This window comes from Galleria mellonella, unplaced genomic scaffold, assembly GCF_026898425.1.
Source record: "Galleria mellonella isolate WM207_F2 unplaced genomic scaffold, CSIRO_AGI_GalMel_v1 utg63, whole genome shotgun sequence".
NCBI classification, from domain to species: Eukaryota; Metazoa; Arthropoda; class Insecta; order Lepidoptera; family Pyralidae; genus Galleria; species Galleria mellonella.
The window spans coordinates 14,663,425-14,685,341 of record NW_026442130.1 but is presented as its reverse complement, the minus strand read 5'-3'; the positions used below and the strand labels follow the sequence as shown (position 1 = coordinate 14,685,341).

The window sequence follows — 21,917 nt, the reverse complement described above, 5'->3', positions numbered from 1 at the left end:
GTTTTTTAGAACAATGTATTATTTTTATGTTTGTTCTATGTCAGATTTTTATAAGACATGTCTCGTATTTTGTTCACTAAACTTATTATTTTATATTTCAAACACATATATGTTTTATTACTGCATCCTGCTATTTACAACAATTTAAATGGTGCAACAAAGAGTAAATAAATATCTTATATATAAAATTCTCGTGTCACGGTGTTTGTTACCAAACTCCTCCGAAACGGCTTTACCGATTTTTATGAAATTTTGTGTGCATATCGGGTAGGTCTGAGAATCGGCCAACATCTATTTTTCATACCCCTCAATGATAAGCGTGACCTTCCCCAAAAATTTTTTTTTATTTTTTTAACAATTTTTTCCATTTTTATTTTATTATGATTTAGCATTGAAAAATACACACAACTTTAAATTTTCATCGTTTTACAATCAACCCCTGTATTTTAATTGCGATTTTTATATTTCGCAATAAGTGGTAAAACAACGTTTACGGGGTCAGCTATATATATATATATATATATATATATATATATATATATATATATATATATATATATATATAAGTCGATTGAAAAATATTCGGTCTCACTGGTAAAACACTTTCTTGGAAAGATTCTAATCATATATATATATATATATATATATATATAATTATATTATATATATATATATAATTATAACACAGTTTATACAATAATATAGATTATAACAATAGAGCCACTACGTCAGCGACGTGGAATCCCTTTCATTGATGTTTATTTAAGAACTGCATACACTGATTCACGCATTCCGCGTGCAACTTGCGCCCGCGCACATGTGTGTGATGCAACATATAACTTACTAGCTGTCTCACGCGGCCTCGTCCACATATATCATTATATAAAGTGTCCTATTTTAGAGCATAAAATACAGTATCGTAAAGGGTGGTCATCATTATCCAGTAGAACTTAATATATTAATATCGGAATATATAGAAATCGTAATTAACAGATATCGGAATATATAAATATCGGAATATATCGATATCGGAATATATAGATATCGTAATTAACAGATATCGAAATATATATATATATCATGATATAGAGATATCATATATATAGATATTGGAATATATAGATACCGGAATATAGAGATAGCGGAATATTTAAATATCGGAATATATAGATATCGTAATTAACAGATATCGGAATATATAATTATATATCATGATATAGAGATATCATATATATAGATATTGGAATATATAGATACCGGAATATGGAGATAGCGGAATATATAAATATCGGAATATATCGATATCGGAATATATAGATATCGAATATATTTTTTAATGGTTGATTATGGATTGGTAACCCCGCGTGCGCTAACGGTATACGCTGGCGGGACACCGGTGAGGGATGATAGGTGAGAAAAGAAAAAAAAAAACAAGTCAGTTAGCCCATCGTGATGAATACATTTGGAAATCAGCACGATAGTTTCCAGGGGGAACCACGTGGAGGTCGACCTGACATATACCTAATATACCCATATTGCCAGCAATAGGGCTAGAAGCCCGCATTACTAACAATCCCTTCCCCCCGATATCGAATCTATAATATTAATATCATCAAGTTTTTTGAATAGTTAATAACAAACATTAACAAACGTACAAATTTACTTAATATTTTTATAAGTTATTACAATAATTTATTTATTTTTTTCAACTCATGAGATGGTAATCTTCTGAAAAAAAAAACTATTTTAACACGAACATAATTAGTAACCATAGAGTCGAGTGAGCGGTCTACAATAAAGTCTACTTACCATACTCGGCAGGCCGTTCCTTCTGCACCATTCAGAGAACAATCGATGACCTCCTGTGACGAACCAAGGACGTATTATCATATAGTAGCCATTATTATAATTAGCAGATGAGAGTTTAAAATTAAAATACGTATAGAATTGAAAAGAGGTGCAGAGCAGTGATTCCAAAATTTTTAAGGTCATTATTTTTAAACGAATGAATGAGTATACTTTATTTGCATTATACAATATAGGAAATAAGCAAGACAATAAATAAATGTAACGATACAGTTGTATAAGTACAGTAAGGCGGTCTTATTGCTGAGAGCAATCTTTTCGAGACGACCTTAGGGTAATGGACTAATTGTTGTACAAGTGGGTATTGTATAACTAAGAAATTTAACAGAATAAAAGATTAAGGAAAATAATTATAAGTATATATAAGTATAATATTCACCAGAGGGAGACTTTGTACAAAAGTCGATTGCTTGGGTACCTCTGTCCCATTCGTGTTTCACCCGTGAAGCAGCTGTGTTTGCATGGCCGTGTTTCGGTTTGAAGGGTAGGATATGGCGTGAATTTACAGGGTACAGAGGAATAACATCTGAATCCTCAGGAATGGCAACGCATGGGGGGTATGATGGGCGAAACAGTACACTCTGTTATGTCCATAGTACTGCTCATGTCTATAGGCGACGGTTACCACTTTCCATCAAGTGGACCGTCAGCTTGTTTGCCATTCTTCTACACCCTTCAAACCGAAACACAGCTATGCAAACACAACTGCTTTACGGTTGAAACACGAATGGGACAGAGGTACCCAAGCAATCGACTTTTGTACAAAGTCTCTCTCTGGTCTCTACTTAAAATTAGGGGGAGAGGGAATATTAATAATGGAGTCTAATTGCTAGAAATATATCCTATCAGGTCGCCCTCCACGTCGTTCCTTCTGGAAACCATCGTGATTAATTCTGAATTCGTCACCTGCTGTGATCCTCGCCCTTTATCTCTCATTGGCATCCCGCCTACGTATACCGATAACGTAGATGGGCTTACCATTCTATTTTTATCCATAAAGTACTTAGAACCTGTCAATACCAATTATTTACATAACCTCTATCTTCCACAGTGTGAGGAGACCATGTCAGCGGGCGACATGTGCGTGTCGGCGGCCAGGGCGGGACCGTCAGCGCGCTGGCACCCCGCCTGCTTCGTCTGCTCCACCTGCCAGGAACTGCTGGTCGACCTGGTCTACTTTTGGAAAGACGGGCTACTCTACTGCGGCCGTCACCACGCTGAGAAGCTGAAGCCGAGGTGTTCAGCTTGCGACGAGGTAAGGAAGATTTTTATTTTTATAACCCCTGATTTTGGCGACCCGGTTTTCTTTCAGTCATGAACATGTCTCGTTTGGAATCCCTATGCTTTCTTTTTCGTTATCAAACTACCTCGCTTTTGATTTTTGTTACTGAAGTCTGATTTTACCAAAACATAGTTGAGAACTATAGTTCTCAACTATCGGTATACCGATTAAACCGGCCACCATTTGGCAACTATCATGCCCATTTGGCAACTGTCAAGGTACAGATAGAGACTGTTCAGAAACACTGATATTAATTTATTTTATATTAATATTGTTTTTCGATTTATTTGCTCATCATGCTACACCGTTAATTTTATTTTCTGTTATTCCTGTCTACAGTCGACTGGTAGATAACGCCTTGTGGTGTTAAGTCCGCCATTTAAACTTTCTAATTGTATTAAAGTTTAATAAATATATTTTGTAATTTAATATTTTTATAATTTGATTACCTTAATATAAGCATGGCTCATTTTATTTCGCTGCGATGAATTGTGAAGAGAAAATAAATCTATTTATTATTTAAAAATCAATTACTTAATCATAACATCCCATTTTTATATCAGGGACTTAGGTATATAAAGGTATAAACTATATCTCTTTAAAATTGAAAAATCTCTGGTCTACTTGAAGTGTAGATATATCAAGTTGATCAGAGATTTTTATTTATTTTTATTTGATATTAGAGTTTTGAACAATTTTATTACATGTACAGTTTGAAGGCCATAATAACTAAGTGAAGCAGGATATCATTGACTGCAGCTGGCTTGAAAATGGATAACAACCGCCTTTTTTATATTCGATTGGAATATTCTTTCAAAATAAAATAACAAATGCCTTAATAATTACACACCCACTACCTAGTACGTGTGGATTTTAAAAGTAAGAAAGGCAATGTTATAAACTATTTCTAGATACCGTATCAAAATTAAACATAGAGCAGACTTTAATTTAGACTTTCAAGAATACAACTGTAAAAACGGCATGCAATTTGGTGCAGTAATTTTGAGTAATACTGTAAAAAAAAACATACATACGAAATTTTCAAAATTTGTTATTTTGCCATCTATTGGCCTTATTAAGACCCCCTGTGTTAATTATTCCTAAACATTTCCCATTATCATGGGGAGTGCTCTGAGGGATTGTTCGGATTGATACCTGTTGCTGATTTTCACCACCGTACAACTTGCTACAAACTAAATTTCTATCCCAACCATCTGGTCCGGTCTTCCACCGTGCGTTTTTCAAAGCACTTTCTTCCACGCACAACTACTCTTTAGAATATATCTCACATCATAACCTTCAAGAAAAGAGTATATTCCTTTTTAAAAGGCCGGCAGCACACCTGCAATGCCGTTGGTATTGTGGGTAATCGTGGGCGGCGGTAGTCACTTACCATCAGGTGAGCCGCATGCTCGTTTGCCACCCGTATTATAAAAAAAAATGTACAAACACTGTGTAATTATATTAATAAAATTTCTGCAGTGAATATACAATGAAATTCCTTACTGCTACCCAATTTCATACCATTAAAACCCGTTGCAATATAAATAACCAGAACCCTTCTAAATTCCATGGCCTGTACAAAAATACACCCCTTATTTCACACACCAGAGGGCGCAATTACGAAATGCCAAAATGAATTAGCAATGAACCTATATCCTGCCGGAACAGAACCGAGATACTATCACCGAAACACCATGACGGCAGCCCGGATCTTCGGCTGTTCCATAATATATTCCACGTACTGTCCGCCAATTTAACAAAGTTGATTTACGATCGACAATTATGTTTGCAAAACTTCTGGCACGTGCAATTTTTGCGTCAAATAATATGCAACTATTGCTTTTTACGATGTTATCTATAAGAATCTATAAGTACCAGTATTGTAAATACATACATTTTTTTTATACAACTTAGAATGGCAAACAAGCTGACGGCCCACCTGATGGAAAGAAGTAACCGTCGCCTATAGACATGAGCAGTACCATGCACATAACAGAGTATACTGTTTCGCCCATGATACCCACCAAGCGATGCCATTCCTGAGGACTCAAACGACTTTTGTACAAAGGTTATTGACCATTAGCGATCTATAAATTTGCCTAAAGATGCCTCGTTTAGAAGTGAAACACGTGTCGCAAAACATGTGTGGTAGAAATGGCAGTCGGAGGTTGATAGTTAATATGGAAGTATGTAGAATTTCTGGCAATACGGTTGAAATAAACAAATTAATTCTAATCTTCCGCAAAATAATAACTAATAAATACAACCGTAAAGCAGTTGTGTTTGCATGGCTGTGTTTCGGTTTGAAGGGTGGGATATGGCAGTGAATTTACACGGTACAGAGGAATAACACCTGAGTCCTCAGGAATGGCAACGCATGGGAGGTATCATGGGCGAAACAGTATACTCTGTTATGTCCATGGTACTCATGTCTATAGGCGACGGTTACCACTTTCCATCAGGTGGGCCGTCAGCTTGTTTGCCATTCTAAGTTGTATAAAAAAAAATACATACTAAATTAGTACTTAATCAACTGTCATATTATTATTACTATATAAGTCCAATGATACAACTGCAGGCTTTTACGGCGGAGTGCAACGACCCCGGCAGTTGTGCATCAATAAATCAACGGAACCCTTCGCTTTCAGGGTTCCGTGGGCAACGGAAACGTCGGCCGGCCCTTCATGAATCGTCTTGAAATCGACCGATAACAACATTTGGGTCGAGGGTGGCTCGGCGGCCGCTTTCAGGCTTATCAATATTTTTCTTGCAGACTTTAAATAAATGTAAACGTATGTCGTAAAATTCATGAAAAAAGTCCCTCACGTGTTTCTGCCGTGAAGCAGCTGTGCTTATATTACTATTTTTTTTTATACCACAAAAGTGGCAACCAAGCATACACCTAATGCATACAAGGAATAACACCTGAGTCCTCAGGAATGGCAACGCATGGGGGGTATCACGGGTGAAACAGTATACTCTGTTATGTCCATGGTACTACTCATGTCTATAGGCGACGGTTACTTTATTTTTAATGGATGATAATGGAATGGTACCCCACCCGCGCTATCGGTATACACCGGCGGACACAAGACCTGAGGACTCAAGTGTTAGTCCTCTGTACTCTGTAAATTCGCACCATATCCCACCCTTCAAACCGAAACACAGCCATGCAAACACAACTGCTTGCAACACGGTTGAAACCCGAATGGGACAGAGGTACCTAAGCAATCGACTTTTGTACAAAGTCTCCCTCTGGTAAATACAATATTTTCGTACGAATTTTAAATTTACTTATCACAAACCGCCACAAAATCTCTGTAAGTCAGTTAACTCGCGATTGTCCAATTATCCATTTCTTATCTACATTGTTATGGATAATTGTTGATTAATTAACATAAGGCCCGAACTATCTTCTATTGATCTTTGCTTATAATAAGAGGTTTAAACAAATTTCTCTATTATATAGTGTGGGAGGTAAATACTTACTAAAAAATAACTTCATTATATGTTCGCGTGTTCAGAGGAGAATAAATAACAAACGACTTGATAAATTTTACAGGTATTTCAACGAATTAATCAAAATATAATAATTTTCATGATTAGGCTGAAAACAAAGAGAAAAATATGTTTTTTTTTAATATATAAAATTGTGATAGTCCCTTGTTTTTTTTTCTTCTTTATTTTACTAGAGGTGTTAATTGTCAGAAAATATCAAAAAGCAAACTCAAAAACTGATTGATAATACGCATTTAAAGTAATCACAATCAATGGCCAGTGAAAAGAAAAATACGAAAAAATTAATTGATAAATAAAAAAAAAATTATCACTAATCACTACAATTAGTGACAGAAAAAAACAAAAAAGTATAAAACAAAGTCGCTTCCCGCTGTCTATCCTTAAATCTTTAAAACAACGCCACGAATTTTGATGTTGTTTTTTCTAATAGATAGAGTGATTCAAGAGGAAGGTTTATTTATTTTATTTATTTATTTATTAGAAATGAACGGCGTTACAGTTAATATTTACAGACTAGTATTTAAAATATTAAGGCTAATAACAGGTTTCTTATTTTTATAAAAGTACAAAATTGGTTTGCGCAAAAAAAGAAAAGTACAATAAAGCACACACACACACTAACACCATGCAAATACAGTCACACCGACCCAAAGATTTTACTTAATTACCTATTGATTCATTGATTCATAGTTCTTACAACAAGCTTCTTAAATGTCAACTTAGATTGAAAGAATACGAGTAGATCACGTTATATGTATAATACATGCATAATATTGTAGAGAAACATTGATAAATTTAGATGTGTCTAATGGGCCGGCGGCGCTGTTTAGTATTAACATTGTACCCGTCAAAGCCGGGGCGGGTTGCTAGTTTATAAATATCATCATTTCAGCCATTATCCGTCCACTGCTGGGCATAATCCTCTCCAATAGATTGCCATAAAGAACGCTCGTGAACCACCTGTATCCACAAATATTATAATATTATTAAGATATTTTGTCAAAATAATAATACGGTTTATTAAACCGCCATAAATTGCAAGTTTTTACCAAGACAGCGGTCGCATGTCGATACAGTGATAAGCGCTGCGCCTTTATGTCTGTCTGTCACGACAGTATATTAATATGTCAGATAAGATATAACGCTCATTAGTTGTACGACATTCATGGCATGCTTGGCTGGTGGCGGCCACCGGGAAATGGCGGATTTCTAATGTCACACCGTTACTTGTTCACGTTACCAACCCGCCTGCCAAGCGTGGCAACTACTGGCAAACCCCTCCAAAGGGAGGCTCATGTTTAGCGGTGGACAGTTAAAGGCTGGTATGGTAACAATGATGTTTACTTATTCACGAAATGTATGCCTATTTGTCAGCTAATACCTTGGGTGATATGGATAAAACATATTACGCCGATCCCAAAATTTATATATATATTTTATACAACTTAGAATGGCAAACAAGCCGACGGCCCGCCTGATGGAAAGTGGTAACCGTCGCCATAACAGAGTATACTGTTTCGCGAATTTCTCAATCTTGAAGACAGTGCTAAAAGACTACCAGTTATAACAGTTTTGTAGACGATTTCGGTTATATTGAATATGGAGCTAGTTTATAATAACCGGTCAAAGCTTTCTCAGCTGAAATTACATTCCAAAATAAATATATATTTTTTTAATACAATTTAGAATGCCAAACATACTATACATGAGCAGTGCCATGGACATAATATACTGTTTCGCCCATGATACCCCCCATGCGTTGCCATTCCTGAGGATTCAGATGTTATTCCTCTGTACCCAGTAAATTCACGCCACATCCCACCCTTCAAACTGAAACACAGCCATGCAAACACAACTGCTTCACGGTTGAAACACGAATGGGACAGAGGTACCCAAGCAAACGACTTTTGTACAAAGTCTCCCTCTGTTCTAATTTTGTATACAATCATCGCACTCATACATAATCATCGGTCATCGTTTGCTAAAGAGATGGTTATGTCAGGTGCTTAAATTGTAAAGATGACTTCATGGCGACGAGGGCCAGCTACGTGACATATGTGATCGTATTTGGCAATTACTAATTGTAAATAATAATCTTTAAGTACTTTTAGGGTTCCGCAACCAATGGCTAAAATGGAACATCAAAGGAAAAGTTTAAAATGTCTTATAGAGTACCGTCAAAGGTGTTCCGTATGTTTTTTCATTGACATTTCATAGAAAAATTCAGTTTCAAAAAATTGAAAATTTAATCCTTCCATTCTCTTCGCCTCGATCTCAATTCACTTGTATTGTCTTTTGTGTATATGTTACACAAAACCTTCTTAAATTTTTAACTGATTTTGATAATTCTTTTTACATTCAATAGAATCCCTATTCTTTCCAAATCGTTTTCATGTAAATTTTATTACGATTAAAGCTGTTGTTTTTTCGTGGAACAAAATTTTAAATCGTTTAAATTTGTGGGTCGGAGTGGAAGTACTTATGAAAAGAAAGATTTATTAAAGTATGAAATTTTCTTTTCGAACCGGTGTTCATAAAATATCATCATCTTTATCATTTCCACTGCTGAACATAAGCCTCCCCCTTGGGGGGTTTTGCTAGTAGTTGCCACGCTTAGCAGGCAGATTGGCAACAGCAGTTGGGCTTTAAAGATGTTTTAAGAGGAACGCCGTTGCCCATCACTCGCCCTTCCTTAGTCGCCTCTTATGACACCCACGGGAAATGAAGGGGTACCCTAGTCTATGCTGGGACAACATGGCCATAAAATATACCTATAAATAACTAAATTTGGTTAAAATTATCATAGGAAGAAATTAATTAGTATCAAATAGAAACATTTAATCAATCGATTTTGAATTTGTGCTAGATTTTTGTTTAAGGCAATTCAAATAGAATGGTAACCAAACCTGCGTAATCAGTAAACGCTAACGAGGCACCAGTGAGAGGTGACAGGCGAGGATGAAGCTGGTCAGTTGGCTGACCTTAAAAAAATCGACAACAATTAACCACGATAGTTTCCAGAAGTAACCGCGTGGAGGGCGACCAGATAAAGTATATTAACTATATTATTATAGGAACTGTTAGATTCCGTTACTAACAATCCCTTTCCCCTCTGTGCCACTATTGCACATCAGCAGATCAACTTATAGTCGGACCAATCAATAATTTGTTTACATTTTCAATAATTCCTGTTGAAGCCAATTATAATATTAGAATCCCATAATGCAGCTGTGTGGTGATGGGGTTACGTGATACCTTTCCGCAATTCCGACTACGTACCACTGCAATGCCTATAAACCTTGACATTTACACGTCTGCTGCATAGGATTTAATTTAAGCCAAAAATTATGGTGTTATATATAGCCTTCAATATATTGAGATGTTGCTTTTATACAAAATGTTGATGGTAGATTGGCAGCTTTTATAACTATATTTACCTTTGTAAATACATAATCGTTATATATATAAAATGTATGAAAACCTTATAAATTGTGTTTGTGGTTTGGCCAGTAAATTATAAATAAATATTTTGGAAATATTATTAAAATATGAAAACAATGTATGATGCTGATCAATGAAATTGAACAATTTTCCCAAAAAAAACCCTGTTCGAAAGATAACGTAAAATTTCGAACTCCCATACTATCACGGCGAATATCAGTTCGAAAACTCTTGCTCCTTTATATTAAATATTTTTAAAACACTTTCTGGGGTTTAAAATATTGCCAAGCTTAATGGTGTATCCACGAGGAAACCACATAAAGCGGAGGGAAAAGTATTGTTAGGAATAGAGTTTGACAGCCCCGTTGCTAGCAATATGGCCTATTAGGTCGACCTCCATGTGGTTCTCCCTGGAAACCTACACTGGAACAATTCTTGTTGAATTCGTCACGATGGGCTAACTGACCTGCTTCATCCTCACCTATCGTCCTTCACTGGTGCCCCGCCGGTGTATACCGATAGCGCGGGTGGGGTTCCATTATCACCCATTAAAAAAAAACTACATATAGCAATCTATTGTTACTTTATCCATTAAACTAACCATCTAGAAAGTAATGTATTACGATCAAGTGATAATTGTTAAAATGAAGATGTTTGCGTCACGCGAAGGCTATTGCTTTATAAAAAACCTTGGCCTGCTCGCTGTAGTTGTAGTTAGGGTGTGTATATGAATTATATTGGCGTAATATGAGGCCAGCGAAATTTTATCAAACGGCATCTAACGGTCAATAGATTTAATTAAAAACTTTGGCATGCCATGAAAGGCAAAACATGGTTGTATCTAAAAATATATATGAAGTTAACATTTATATATGTAATTTATCTTCTTAAAATTTTTTCAAAATAAATAAAATATGTACATAAAAACCTGAAATAAAAATTTTTCATTAAATAACCAAAGAGTTACCAGAGGGAGACTTTGTAAGTCGATTGCTTGAGTACCTCTGTCCCATTCGTGTTTCAACCGTGAAGCAGTTGTGTTTGCGTGACTGTGTTTCGGTTTGAAGGGTGAGATATGGCATGAAATTACTGGGTACAGAGAAATAACACCTGAGTCCTCAGGAATGGCAACGCATGGGGGGGTATCGTGGGCGAAACAGTATACTCTGTTATCTCCATGGTACTGCTCATGTCTTTGTATGTATTTTTTTCAATGCTAAATCATAATAAAATAAAAATAAAAAATTTGTAAAAAAAATTTAAAAAAAGATTTTGGGGAGGGTCACCCTTACCATTGAGGGGTATGAAAAATAGATGTTGGCCGATTCTCAGGCCTACCCGATATGAAAACAAAATTTCATAAAAATCGATAAAGCCGTTTCGGAGGAGTTTGGTAACAAACACCGTGACACGAGAATTTTATATATAAGATATACATTAGCCTATATAATAGGCTGTTAGTGTGTCTGGTGGTTTTGACATAATATATGACTATATGCCAACTGGTGTGGAATTCTCGCGGGTGCGCGTTCACGTGCGACCATTGTGTAAAGCTGATGTAACGCCCTTTAACTATGTTTATTAAAACATCTAGACCGAGAGCTGGAAGCGGTTTTTAGAAGGCACTTATATAACCTGCAATACAATACGCATATACAATATTGCCGTGTGGTCCCGGCATAGAATAGGCCACCCCTTCCTTTCCCGTAGGAGTCGTAAGAAGTGAATAAGGAAGCTTAATAGTAGAGGGTTGGGCAGCGTCCCTCTCAAAACAACCAAATCCTAACTGCAGTCACCAGGGGGGAAAGGGATTGTTAGTAATGGAGACTGAGAATCATATTGCTAGCAATATACGTAAACAGGTCGACCAGCTCGTGGTTCTCCCTGTTAACTATCATGGTTAATTCCTGATGAATTCATCATGATGGACTAACTGGCCCGTTTTCATTCTCATCTATCACCCTTCGCTGGTGCTTCGCCAGCGTATCCCGTTAGCGCAGACGGGGTTACCATACCATTTTCACACATTCAAGCATATATGTGCTAAACTATTGTAATATAGCCTTCTACGTTATAACAGCACTAGTGAATGGCTCCGGCTTCGTACAGTTTTTTTTTTTTTAACAAAACACTACCCATGTTACTCGCTGATATTAAAGCTTCTGTTTTTAAGCTCGATTAAGTACTTTTAGTTTATCCATTACAAACAAAAAATCTCTTTTCTCTTTATAATATTAATTTAAATGAAAATACAGATCTACTATATATTATGAGGTTTTTTCCATTTCCACAGTATAGGGTTGTTCAAAAGGGGGGTAAAGAGGTTTCTTCAGGGTCGGCAACGCGCGCGTAACACCCCTGGTATTGCAGGCGTTCATAGGCTACGGTAACCGCTTACCATCAGGTGGGCCGTATATTTGATTGCCACCTCAGTGATATAAAAAAAAAATTCACAATGGAAAAACCAGATTCAGTGTTTATCATATAATGAGCATAATATTATTTCTCTCATACGAGATTATATTACAAAAAAGCGAAACTACATGATACATGTAATATTTATACCCAATTTGAAGTTCCCACTTCAATATATTAATGTCATTCAAAGTGAAATACGACACATTACGCCCTTGCCATTGTACTAACTTACATAATAAGAATAATTCTCAACTAAATTCTAATCCACGTATGTGAATCCGGCATTCGTTACATTGTGTGCTTATTTGAGTTTCAACTTTTATAACGCCCACCGGTTATTTAGTGTCACAATTGTTTGTAATCGTAAATAATTAATTTCAATTATTTTATTTAATAAGTCATTTCATTTGAGAAAAAAAAATTATGACAAATCTACCAAGTGTAGGTACATTTTCACACTTTGATATGGTTCATAGAGTTTTAATTTTAGTACCTACTAAATTTAACAGCCAGCTCTTAGACTAGACATCAGACAGACACAAGCCACGTGTCGTTAGAGTTAGTGTTTAGTTCTATACCAATCATGAGTAGTCTGTGAGACTTATTATATAATTTAAAATGCCTATGAACGCTAGACCATCATATAAATAATCAGGTATAATGGCAAATGTCGGGTGCTATAATCCGCCTACCAAGCGTGGCAACTACAGGCAATACCGCCCTAGAGGAAGGCTTATGTTCAGCAGTGGACAGTTAAAAGCTGATATGATGACGATGATGATGAATGGGCTATGAGAAAGGAATAACAAGTGATGAGATTTGAGGAAAACATATTGGGATCAAATCGTAATCTCATTGAATAAATGTCAAATAGTTTTTTTTTTTTTTTATACAACTTAGAATGGCAAACAAGCTGACGGCCCACCTGATGGAAAGTGGTAACCGTCGCCTATAGACATGAGCGGTACCATGGATATAATAGAGTATACCTACTGTTTCACCCATGATACCCTGCATGCGTTGCCATTCCTAAGGACTCAGGTGTTATTCCTCTGTACCCAGTAAATTCACGCCATATCCCACTCTTCAAACCGAAACACAGCTGCTTCACGGTTGAAACACGAATGGGACAGAGGTACCCAAGCAATCGACATTTGTAGAAAGTCTGCCTCCTTCTAAATTTACCTAATCAAGAAACAAACTTGCAACATATGTTTTTACGTATTTTTGACATTATTCTATTGTGATTGTGATGATAAGTCTTTGCAAATTTTAAAAGAAAAAAATATTTTCAAAAATTATTAGCTCCTGACATCTTCTAGAGTTGCACGTATCTAACCATAAGGTGGGCCGTATACTTGTTACGGCCTTAGTGATACAAAAAATATGTATTCGTCCGATTCGACCGGTCAATGTCGCGCCAATCTCCACCGCCCCTATCATAAATACTTCGTCTCGTGTGCAAACTGATAAAACTTGGGTACACCATATCGGTCACCTTGCTACGAGTCAGTGACCTGACCTCTGTAACTAAAACCGACAAGTACACTTTTATACTTGGAAATGTCTCGACTTTGGTAATTTAATTGAATCAAATTCTCATTATCGTCACTGACTTCTTGCCTCGGAAGACACGTCGGAGACCTCAGCATGTAAAGAAAGCACCCTAGAATATATTGGGGGGAAAGGGGTTGTTACCAATAAAGTTTGACAGCCCCATTGCTAGCAATATGCCCTATTAGGTCGACCTCCACGTGGTTCGCCTTGGAAACTATATTGTTGAATTCGTCACGATGGGCTAACTGACCTACTTCATCTTCACCTATCGTCCTTCACTGGTGCTCCGCTGGTGTATACCGATAGCGCGGGTGGGCTTATTTCATTCCATTATCACCCATTAAAAAAAAAACTAGAATATATATTTTTTTAATGGATGAAAATGGTATGGTAACCCCGCCTGCTACTACACCAGATGGGTCTATCTTTGGACACACTGTGCAGACTGTGTGGGGAGAAATCGGAATCATTGAACACTTGATGTGCAACTGCGATTCGTTGGCAAGTATGCGTATGAGTCTACTGGGAACGGCTTATCCAGAACCAGGGGACTACAGATATCTTAAACCGCGGGATATTGTCAAGGTAACACAAAGGATCTATGAAATGATGGTATAAGGCAGGGGGAAGCACAAAAGATCTTAATGGGTCGACGTGCAATAGCTTAGCTGACCCCATATGCGAATATAAGATAAGATAACCCCGCCTCCGCTAACGGGATACGCTGGCGGAGCACCAGTGAGGGGTGATAGATGAGAATGCAAACAGGCCAGTTAGCCCATCATGATGAATTCATCAGGAATTAACCGTGATAGTTTCCAGGGGGAACCGCGAAGAGGTCGACCTGGTTGGGTATCTTGCTAGCAATGGGATTCTCGGTCTCCATTACTAACAATCTCTTTCCCCCCGACCACTGTAGTTAGGCTTTGGTGATATTTTAAGACGGGCGCTGCTGCTCATCCCTCGACAATTAAATTATCTTATTTGGCTCTTACGACACCCACGGAAAAGGAACGGGTGGTCCATTCTATACCGGGACCACACGGCTAATGAATGATAAAAAAAACTCCATTTATTTAAATGTAATTTTCAACCCAATAAATACCAAAAAATTCGTCATTTTCTTCTGTTGTATGTGTGCTATTAAGTATGTGTATATATGTGTATATGTACATGTATGTATATATGTTTGTATATAATATAATTTCTATAATAGTGTGTCACCTGCCCTTTGTCTTTTTCTCAATGTCCTCTACCCAAAGGTTGTCTGGAAGAGATTGCTCAGCAATAAAGCCACCTTTTATAGCACTTCTCATTGATATTTACTGTAATTGTTATTTCTCTTTTTACTTGATAAATAAACTCAGATCCCCACATACTGCCAAGAACTAATAACAATTTCAAATCCAATTATTAATTGTGACATAATTGTTATTCGACAAGAAAACTTATAATTATAAAACCAACTGTACGTTACGTACAGTGAGTGATGCAAAACTTAAATCTGCACAGGAACAAAATCTAGGTCCAAGCAGACGGCAGACAATGGCCGTTGTGTAATCTACTGATAATGTTCCGATTACGCTGGCTCCCATGCCCCTGTAATTCATGTGTCGGTCATGTCGGTGAGAGCCGCCCGACCTGGACTGGGAATGAGAGTACTCGTTCATTTTCAATAAGGATATTAACATTAAGGTCTTTTATATATCATAAAGGTGATAAATAAACATACAGCCCGTCTGACGCTAACGCTGTAGCCTATGGACGCCTGCAATATTAGGGTTTTTTTTTGATGGGTGAAAATGGTATGGTAACCCCGCCCGCGCTAACGGGATACGCTGGCGGAGCACCAGTGAAGGGTGATAGATGAGAATGAAAACAGACCAGTTAGCCCATCGTGATGAATTCATCAGGAATTAACCATGATAGTTTCCAGGGGGAACCGCGAAGAGGTCGACCTGGTTGGGTATCTTGCTAGCAATGGGATTCTCAGTCTCCATTACTAACAATCCCTTTACCCCCGCAATATTAGGGGTGTCACGTGCCAACCACGGGTGTCAACCCTAAAGAAACCTTAACTCCATACTGTAGTCTCTAGGAAAAATTCGGCAGGTGGGGAAAAAGAGTCGACTTCATCGCGGTTTCCCCTGGAAACTATCATGGTTAATTCTTGAATTAGTAACTGTGGACTAACTGACCTCCTTTCATTCTCACCTATCATCCCTCACTGGTGCCACGCCAGCGTATACCGTTAGCACAAGCAGGATTACCATTCCGTCGTCATCCATTAAAATTTGGTAAGGAGCTCGTTGTACAGTCAAAACGTAAACGGAAAGTATCTCCTTTGAAACTGAATTAGTTTTATGAATTCCCGCCCAGTTCAGAATGGAATTTCAACTGAGAAAACTAGGGAAGAAACACAGCTGTTGCTTTATAAAATAAAAATTTAATTTACAACAAAAAAAATTAATAGACAAATTGACTATCCAAAACTTCATATTGATGTAAAAAAATTTATTATAATAAATAATATTTTTATACCACCTGATGGAAAGTGGTAACAGTCGCCTATAGACATGAGCGGTACCATAGACATAACAGAGTATACTGTTTCGCCCATGATACCACCCATGCATTGCCATTCCTGAGGACTCCGGTGTTATTCCTCTGTACCCAATAAATTCACGCCATATCCCACTCTTCAAACCGAAATACAGCCATGCAAACACAGCTGCTTCACGGTTGAAACACGAATGGGACAGAGGTACCCAAGCAATCGACTTTTGTATAAAGTCTCCCCCCATATAGAACAATATATATGTAATTTTTTACTGTAATAAATATTGAAGTCAATTGGAAATTTCGAACCATTGACTTGTGTTGTATCAATAAATCATTGAATAAATAATACGACTTTGATTTTTGTTGATAAAACTTACAAGGTTAAAGATTACAGTCGAGGTTATATTAATCCATTTTTAATATTGTGTGCCGTGTATACTGAAAAGATATTTGAAATTTAATAAACAGACTCGAAAAAGCAGTATTTTGAAGTTGTTTTCACGAAATTCAGCTATGTAGGTTTAGATTTAAAACATTAATTCACTATTGCTCTGAATTAGATGCGGTTCCTACAGTTATATTCCTTAATGCCTAACTTAAAACCCGGTGTATGCTTTGTCTTGATATGCCATCTTAAAGTATTTTATTGGATTAGCGGGCAAAAAGCTAGCAAAATTTCTAAAGTGAAAAAAGTGTTGTCCTCCTCTCTCCTACTCGCTGTGCCCAACAGGGTCCATAATTGAAATGTTATCTACTAATTATATTATGGAATGCAATAAGAAATAAATAAATAAATAAAAATATATATTATTTTTGTCCGTTATTTTATATTTAATTAGACGGACTTAATACAAAAAAAATCTCAGCCAGTCAACCATAGAGAAATGATTGAATACTCAAGTACGGTACTAGTGATAAAAAATACCATTTCAAATCTGAATAATTCACCTATACGTACTTATAATATGCGAGTGGGTTTAAAAAGCACACAAGCAACACAAATGCTCATCACTTGCATTTCTTGACACAAAATACCGTTTTGAAATATTAATAATGGGCGGCTAGTCCACTAATGAACAAGAGCAAGCGTGGACCGTGGGAGCGCTTCCCAAGCCATTGTTGGCAGCACAACTTTCTTAGGGTCGACAGCATGGAACCGGCGAGCCTCGCAATCACTGATCACCGCGATGAATAATAATCGTAATTAAACTTGTTTATCCAGCTAATTAATTAGACAACTGATTTAGGGATGTTAAATAGTATACGCGTACATTGACACTAGCCGATATGGTTTACGGAACTGACTTGAACAACTTCGAAACTATAAAGCTTTTCGAGATGGTATCAATACACTTTTTCTTTATAAACTATATCTTTTTGATCCTTATTAAATTTCTCTCTTCTTCTCCCTACAGATAATCCTAGCAGACGAGTGCACGGAAGCCGAAGGACGAGCGTGGCACATGAAGCATTTCGCGTGCGCAGAATGCTCACGGCAGCTTGGCGGCCAACGGTACATCATGAGAGAAGCGAGGCCCTACTGCTTGCCCTGCTTCGACAACTGCTTCGCCGAGTACTGCGACGCTTGCGGGGAACCGGTCGGCGTGGATCAGGGCCAAATGTCCCACGAGGGGCAACACTGGCACGCGACCGAACGATGCTTCGCCTGTCACACGTGCAGAGCCAGCCTATTAGGCCGCCCCTTCTTACCACGCAAAGGAGCTATCTATTGCTCTATAGCTTGTTCTAAAGGTGAGCCACCGACACCTTCCGATTCTTCGGGCCCCGGACCTCGACCACCGAGAGTGCCTCGACCGAGAAGAGCACCCTCCCCGAAGTCTCCGCCACGAACACCACAGAGAGATCCTTCACCTCATAATATCGACGCAGATTCCGAACCGAGTGGCTCTTTATGTCCAGAGTCCCCTCCACCTCACCCTCCACCACCTCCACATGCCTGCCTTAGCCTTGATAGAGCGTTAGCAGATTTAAGATTAGAACAGTCCATGACAGAGCACCAAATACAACCGACGCCAACGTCGGAAGAACACAGAGACGAAGAATCACCTGAAGATTGGAAACCACCACACCCTGTCGAAGCTCAAGCGGTAGTTACCCCCGGGCATTCGTCATCGATGCCAGAATTGACAGTAGTTGATGGAATGAAATCAACAAGGAAACCTAGAGGCGGAAGAACAGTGCGGTTCTCGGGTGACGACAACGAAGCCTTCGAGCCTGACGAGCCTGTGAGAAAACAGAAGGTCAGAGACGACGACGCGAGCAGTTACTGCAGCACGTGTTCTTCCTCGTCCTCATCAGCTGAATCCTACACACTGCCGACTAGGAGAGCTTACGGCGGTGTTAGGATATCGTACATTCCGAACGACGCGGTCGCGTGCGCGAAACGCGAGAGACAAAGGAAAAACGCTCAAAACGACAAGAACTGCATCATCTCGTGATCTTGGGTTCTTATAGTGCCTCAAAATCCCTCCTAGTGACACCGACCTCCGAAACTAAGACTGACTCAAATAGTTTTGTAGCCCCTTAAAGCCATAGTATTGTAAGAAATTTAGTGAAAAAGCAACTGTCTTCCTCATAGCGCACTTTGTACTCCTATATTAACTTCGCCAATAAAAGCTTTGACAAATGGTATGCTACGATAAAGGGTGTACGTTACTAATAATATATTTATTGAGCCAGGTGTGCGCGTGCGTGCATACGATGACGGCGTGACAGTAGACAGTCGTCGTGTTGTGACGTCCACGCGGGCGTTACAACTTCGGCATCCAAATAAAAGACTTACCAGTGAATAGAGATTTCGACAAATTTCTATTCCAATTCATAATTCGAACATAATCGCTTCTAAATGTGACGCTTCATTTATGCGATTACGCACCTTTTCTCAATCGAACGGGTTGGCTCGCTTCGCTGTTTTTTCTATGTAAACTGATTAATTGAGGCCTAAAGTTAGTGATCTGATATTATAAGTCGTCAGCTTTAACTTATTCGGGAGTTTAATATATTAATCGTTAAATTAATCGACATATCGCATGTAATTAAAAAATACCATATCGTATTCATAGAATGATTAATTTAAAACATATCCCACTTTGCCACTTAGGTTAACTTTAGTTGTATAAGTATTTTAGTATTAATTTAGTGAAACATTTGTACATTATAAACGAAATAAGTACAAAGAGACGCGTTGTATTATTTTGTATTTCAGCTATATTCGAAAATGTGTGTTCAAATTATTTTACCTATGTAAATAAAGGTAAGAAAACAATTTATTATGGTTAGATTAGTTTAAAATTGCCTTATGTATTTAAGCAATTGTATTATTGTAAAAATTTGATAATAATATTGTGTATAATATATAAAACAACACCGGATACTAAAATAATATTAGATAGATTGTTGATTTTAAAGACAAATGTGACATACTTACACATAACATGTTATATTGACGTCGAAAGATGGCGTTCTTAAACAGTATTTATTTAATATTAATATCTACTAAATTTAAATAACATTACGGACACACATTGCATAATCGACAGTCAAAAGAATGGTATCCTTTTATGTATGTATTCATAGATTAAAAAATAAGCCAGTGAAGTGAGTTAGAGAATTCACTGGCTACCTTTGGCCCTGTTTTCACCAAAATACATGTCTCAAACACAACGTCCTAGTATTTTGGGACATGTATTTCGTTTTTAGTAAAAATATCAAGTTTCATACATGTGTCAGAGCATGGTATGAATGCTCCACCTACATCATATATGGTACATGTATTTACTGAAATTTGATTATATTATCTAGAGAGTAAATGGAGATAGTTAAAATTTTTTTGCCATAGTCGCTGCAAACGTATTAAAATTGCACCTTAAATGAAAAATGGGAATTAAAGAAAGAATAGAATATTATGTTTAGGTATATAATCAATATAAAATGCAATGCATTCACGTCATAAAACTTTCCGACGTTCATCGAATTCATGGTTTTTTTTTATGTGATTTATAAAACTTTTATGGAGGCATAAAAATATTAGAATACTTAGCGACCGTAATGTTACAGTGCTCCCCTCCAAATACTTATTTTGTAGCGTTTTGTATTAGTGTATAGTATTTTATACAGATACCTTTTTTTGTGTACAAATAAATAAATGATATTATGTAATACGTAAAGTTTTTAAAGTTATTTGTAATAACTGAAGACGAATAAAATGTTTTTCAATAATATAGAATTTGTTTTTACATACCCCTTTCCCCTGTTAAGGCAAAGAGACATAGATTATAATGGTATCTAAATAATTTATCAACTAACAACGAAAATCCGAAATGTTCTTCTAAAGTTTAGTTACGAACATATGCTGAAGGCGAAAACAATACAAAAATTGCAAAGCAAAATAATGACATTTAGATGTCCATCTATCTATAACGTTTCTAGATTAGTTCTCTTCAGAACGTGTGAGGGTGCATATCTAAAGAAGTTAAACAGGTAGGTCATGGAATAATTAGATGTGGAGGAACACAACAGTATTCCTCAGGTATTGCCAATTTTTTTTATACAACTCAGAATGGCAAACAAGCTGACGGCCCACCTGATGGAAAGTGATAACCGTCGCCTATAGACATGAGCAGTACCATGGACATAACAGAGTATACTGTATCGCCCATGATACCCCTCATGCGTTGCCATTCCTGAGGACTCAGGTGTTATTCCTCTGTACCCAGTAAATTTACGCCATATCCCACCCTTCAAACCGAAACACAGCCATGCAAACACAACTGCTTCACGGTTGTAACACGAATGGGGCAGAGGTACCCAAGCAATCGACTTTTGTACAAAATAATTCCCTCTGGTAATTCTAAACACTATGTCATATCTCTGTACCCTGTAATTTCACAGCCTTAAGCACAACGCTATGCAAGCCCAGCTGTAGATTTTAAAGAACTTTATTAACCAAATGAGAATACGGTAGATTTTTTTTAATGCATGATAACGGAATGGTAACCCCGCCCGCGCTATCGGTATACACCGGCGGGGCACCAGTGAAAGATAATAGGTGAGAATGAAGCAGGTCAGTTAGCTCACCGTAACAATCAATAATAATCAGTAATCTAACAATAAATCAATCACGGTGATTTCAATTATTATTACAATTACTGGACCGATTTTGATAGACTTTCTACAAGTACATCCTTTCAGATGAACCAGTGTTTTTCAAAGTGTGGATCGCGACCCCTTGGGGGGCGGTCCCTATTAA

At 37.3% G+C, this 21,917-nt stretch overlaps 1 protein-coding gene across 1 annotated transcript in view; it reads left to right on the top strand.

Moving 5' to 3' along the window:
- Window positions 1–20,883, top strand: part of LOC116413058 (protein espinas-like) — a 224,820-nt gene extending 203,937 nt beyond the window's left edge. The window contains exons 6-7 of the mRNA XM_052899754.1: window positions 2,918–3,121; window positions 18,064–20,883. Coding sequence (XP_052755714.1) covers window positions 2,918–3,121; window positions 18,064–19,107 — 1,248 coding nt within the window. The 3' untranslated portion in view covers window positions 19,108–20,883. The remainder of the gene's footprint in view (window positions 1–2,917; window positions 3,122–18,063) is intronic.
- Window positions 20,884–21,917: the final 1,034 nt, after the last annotated feature.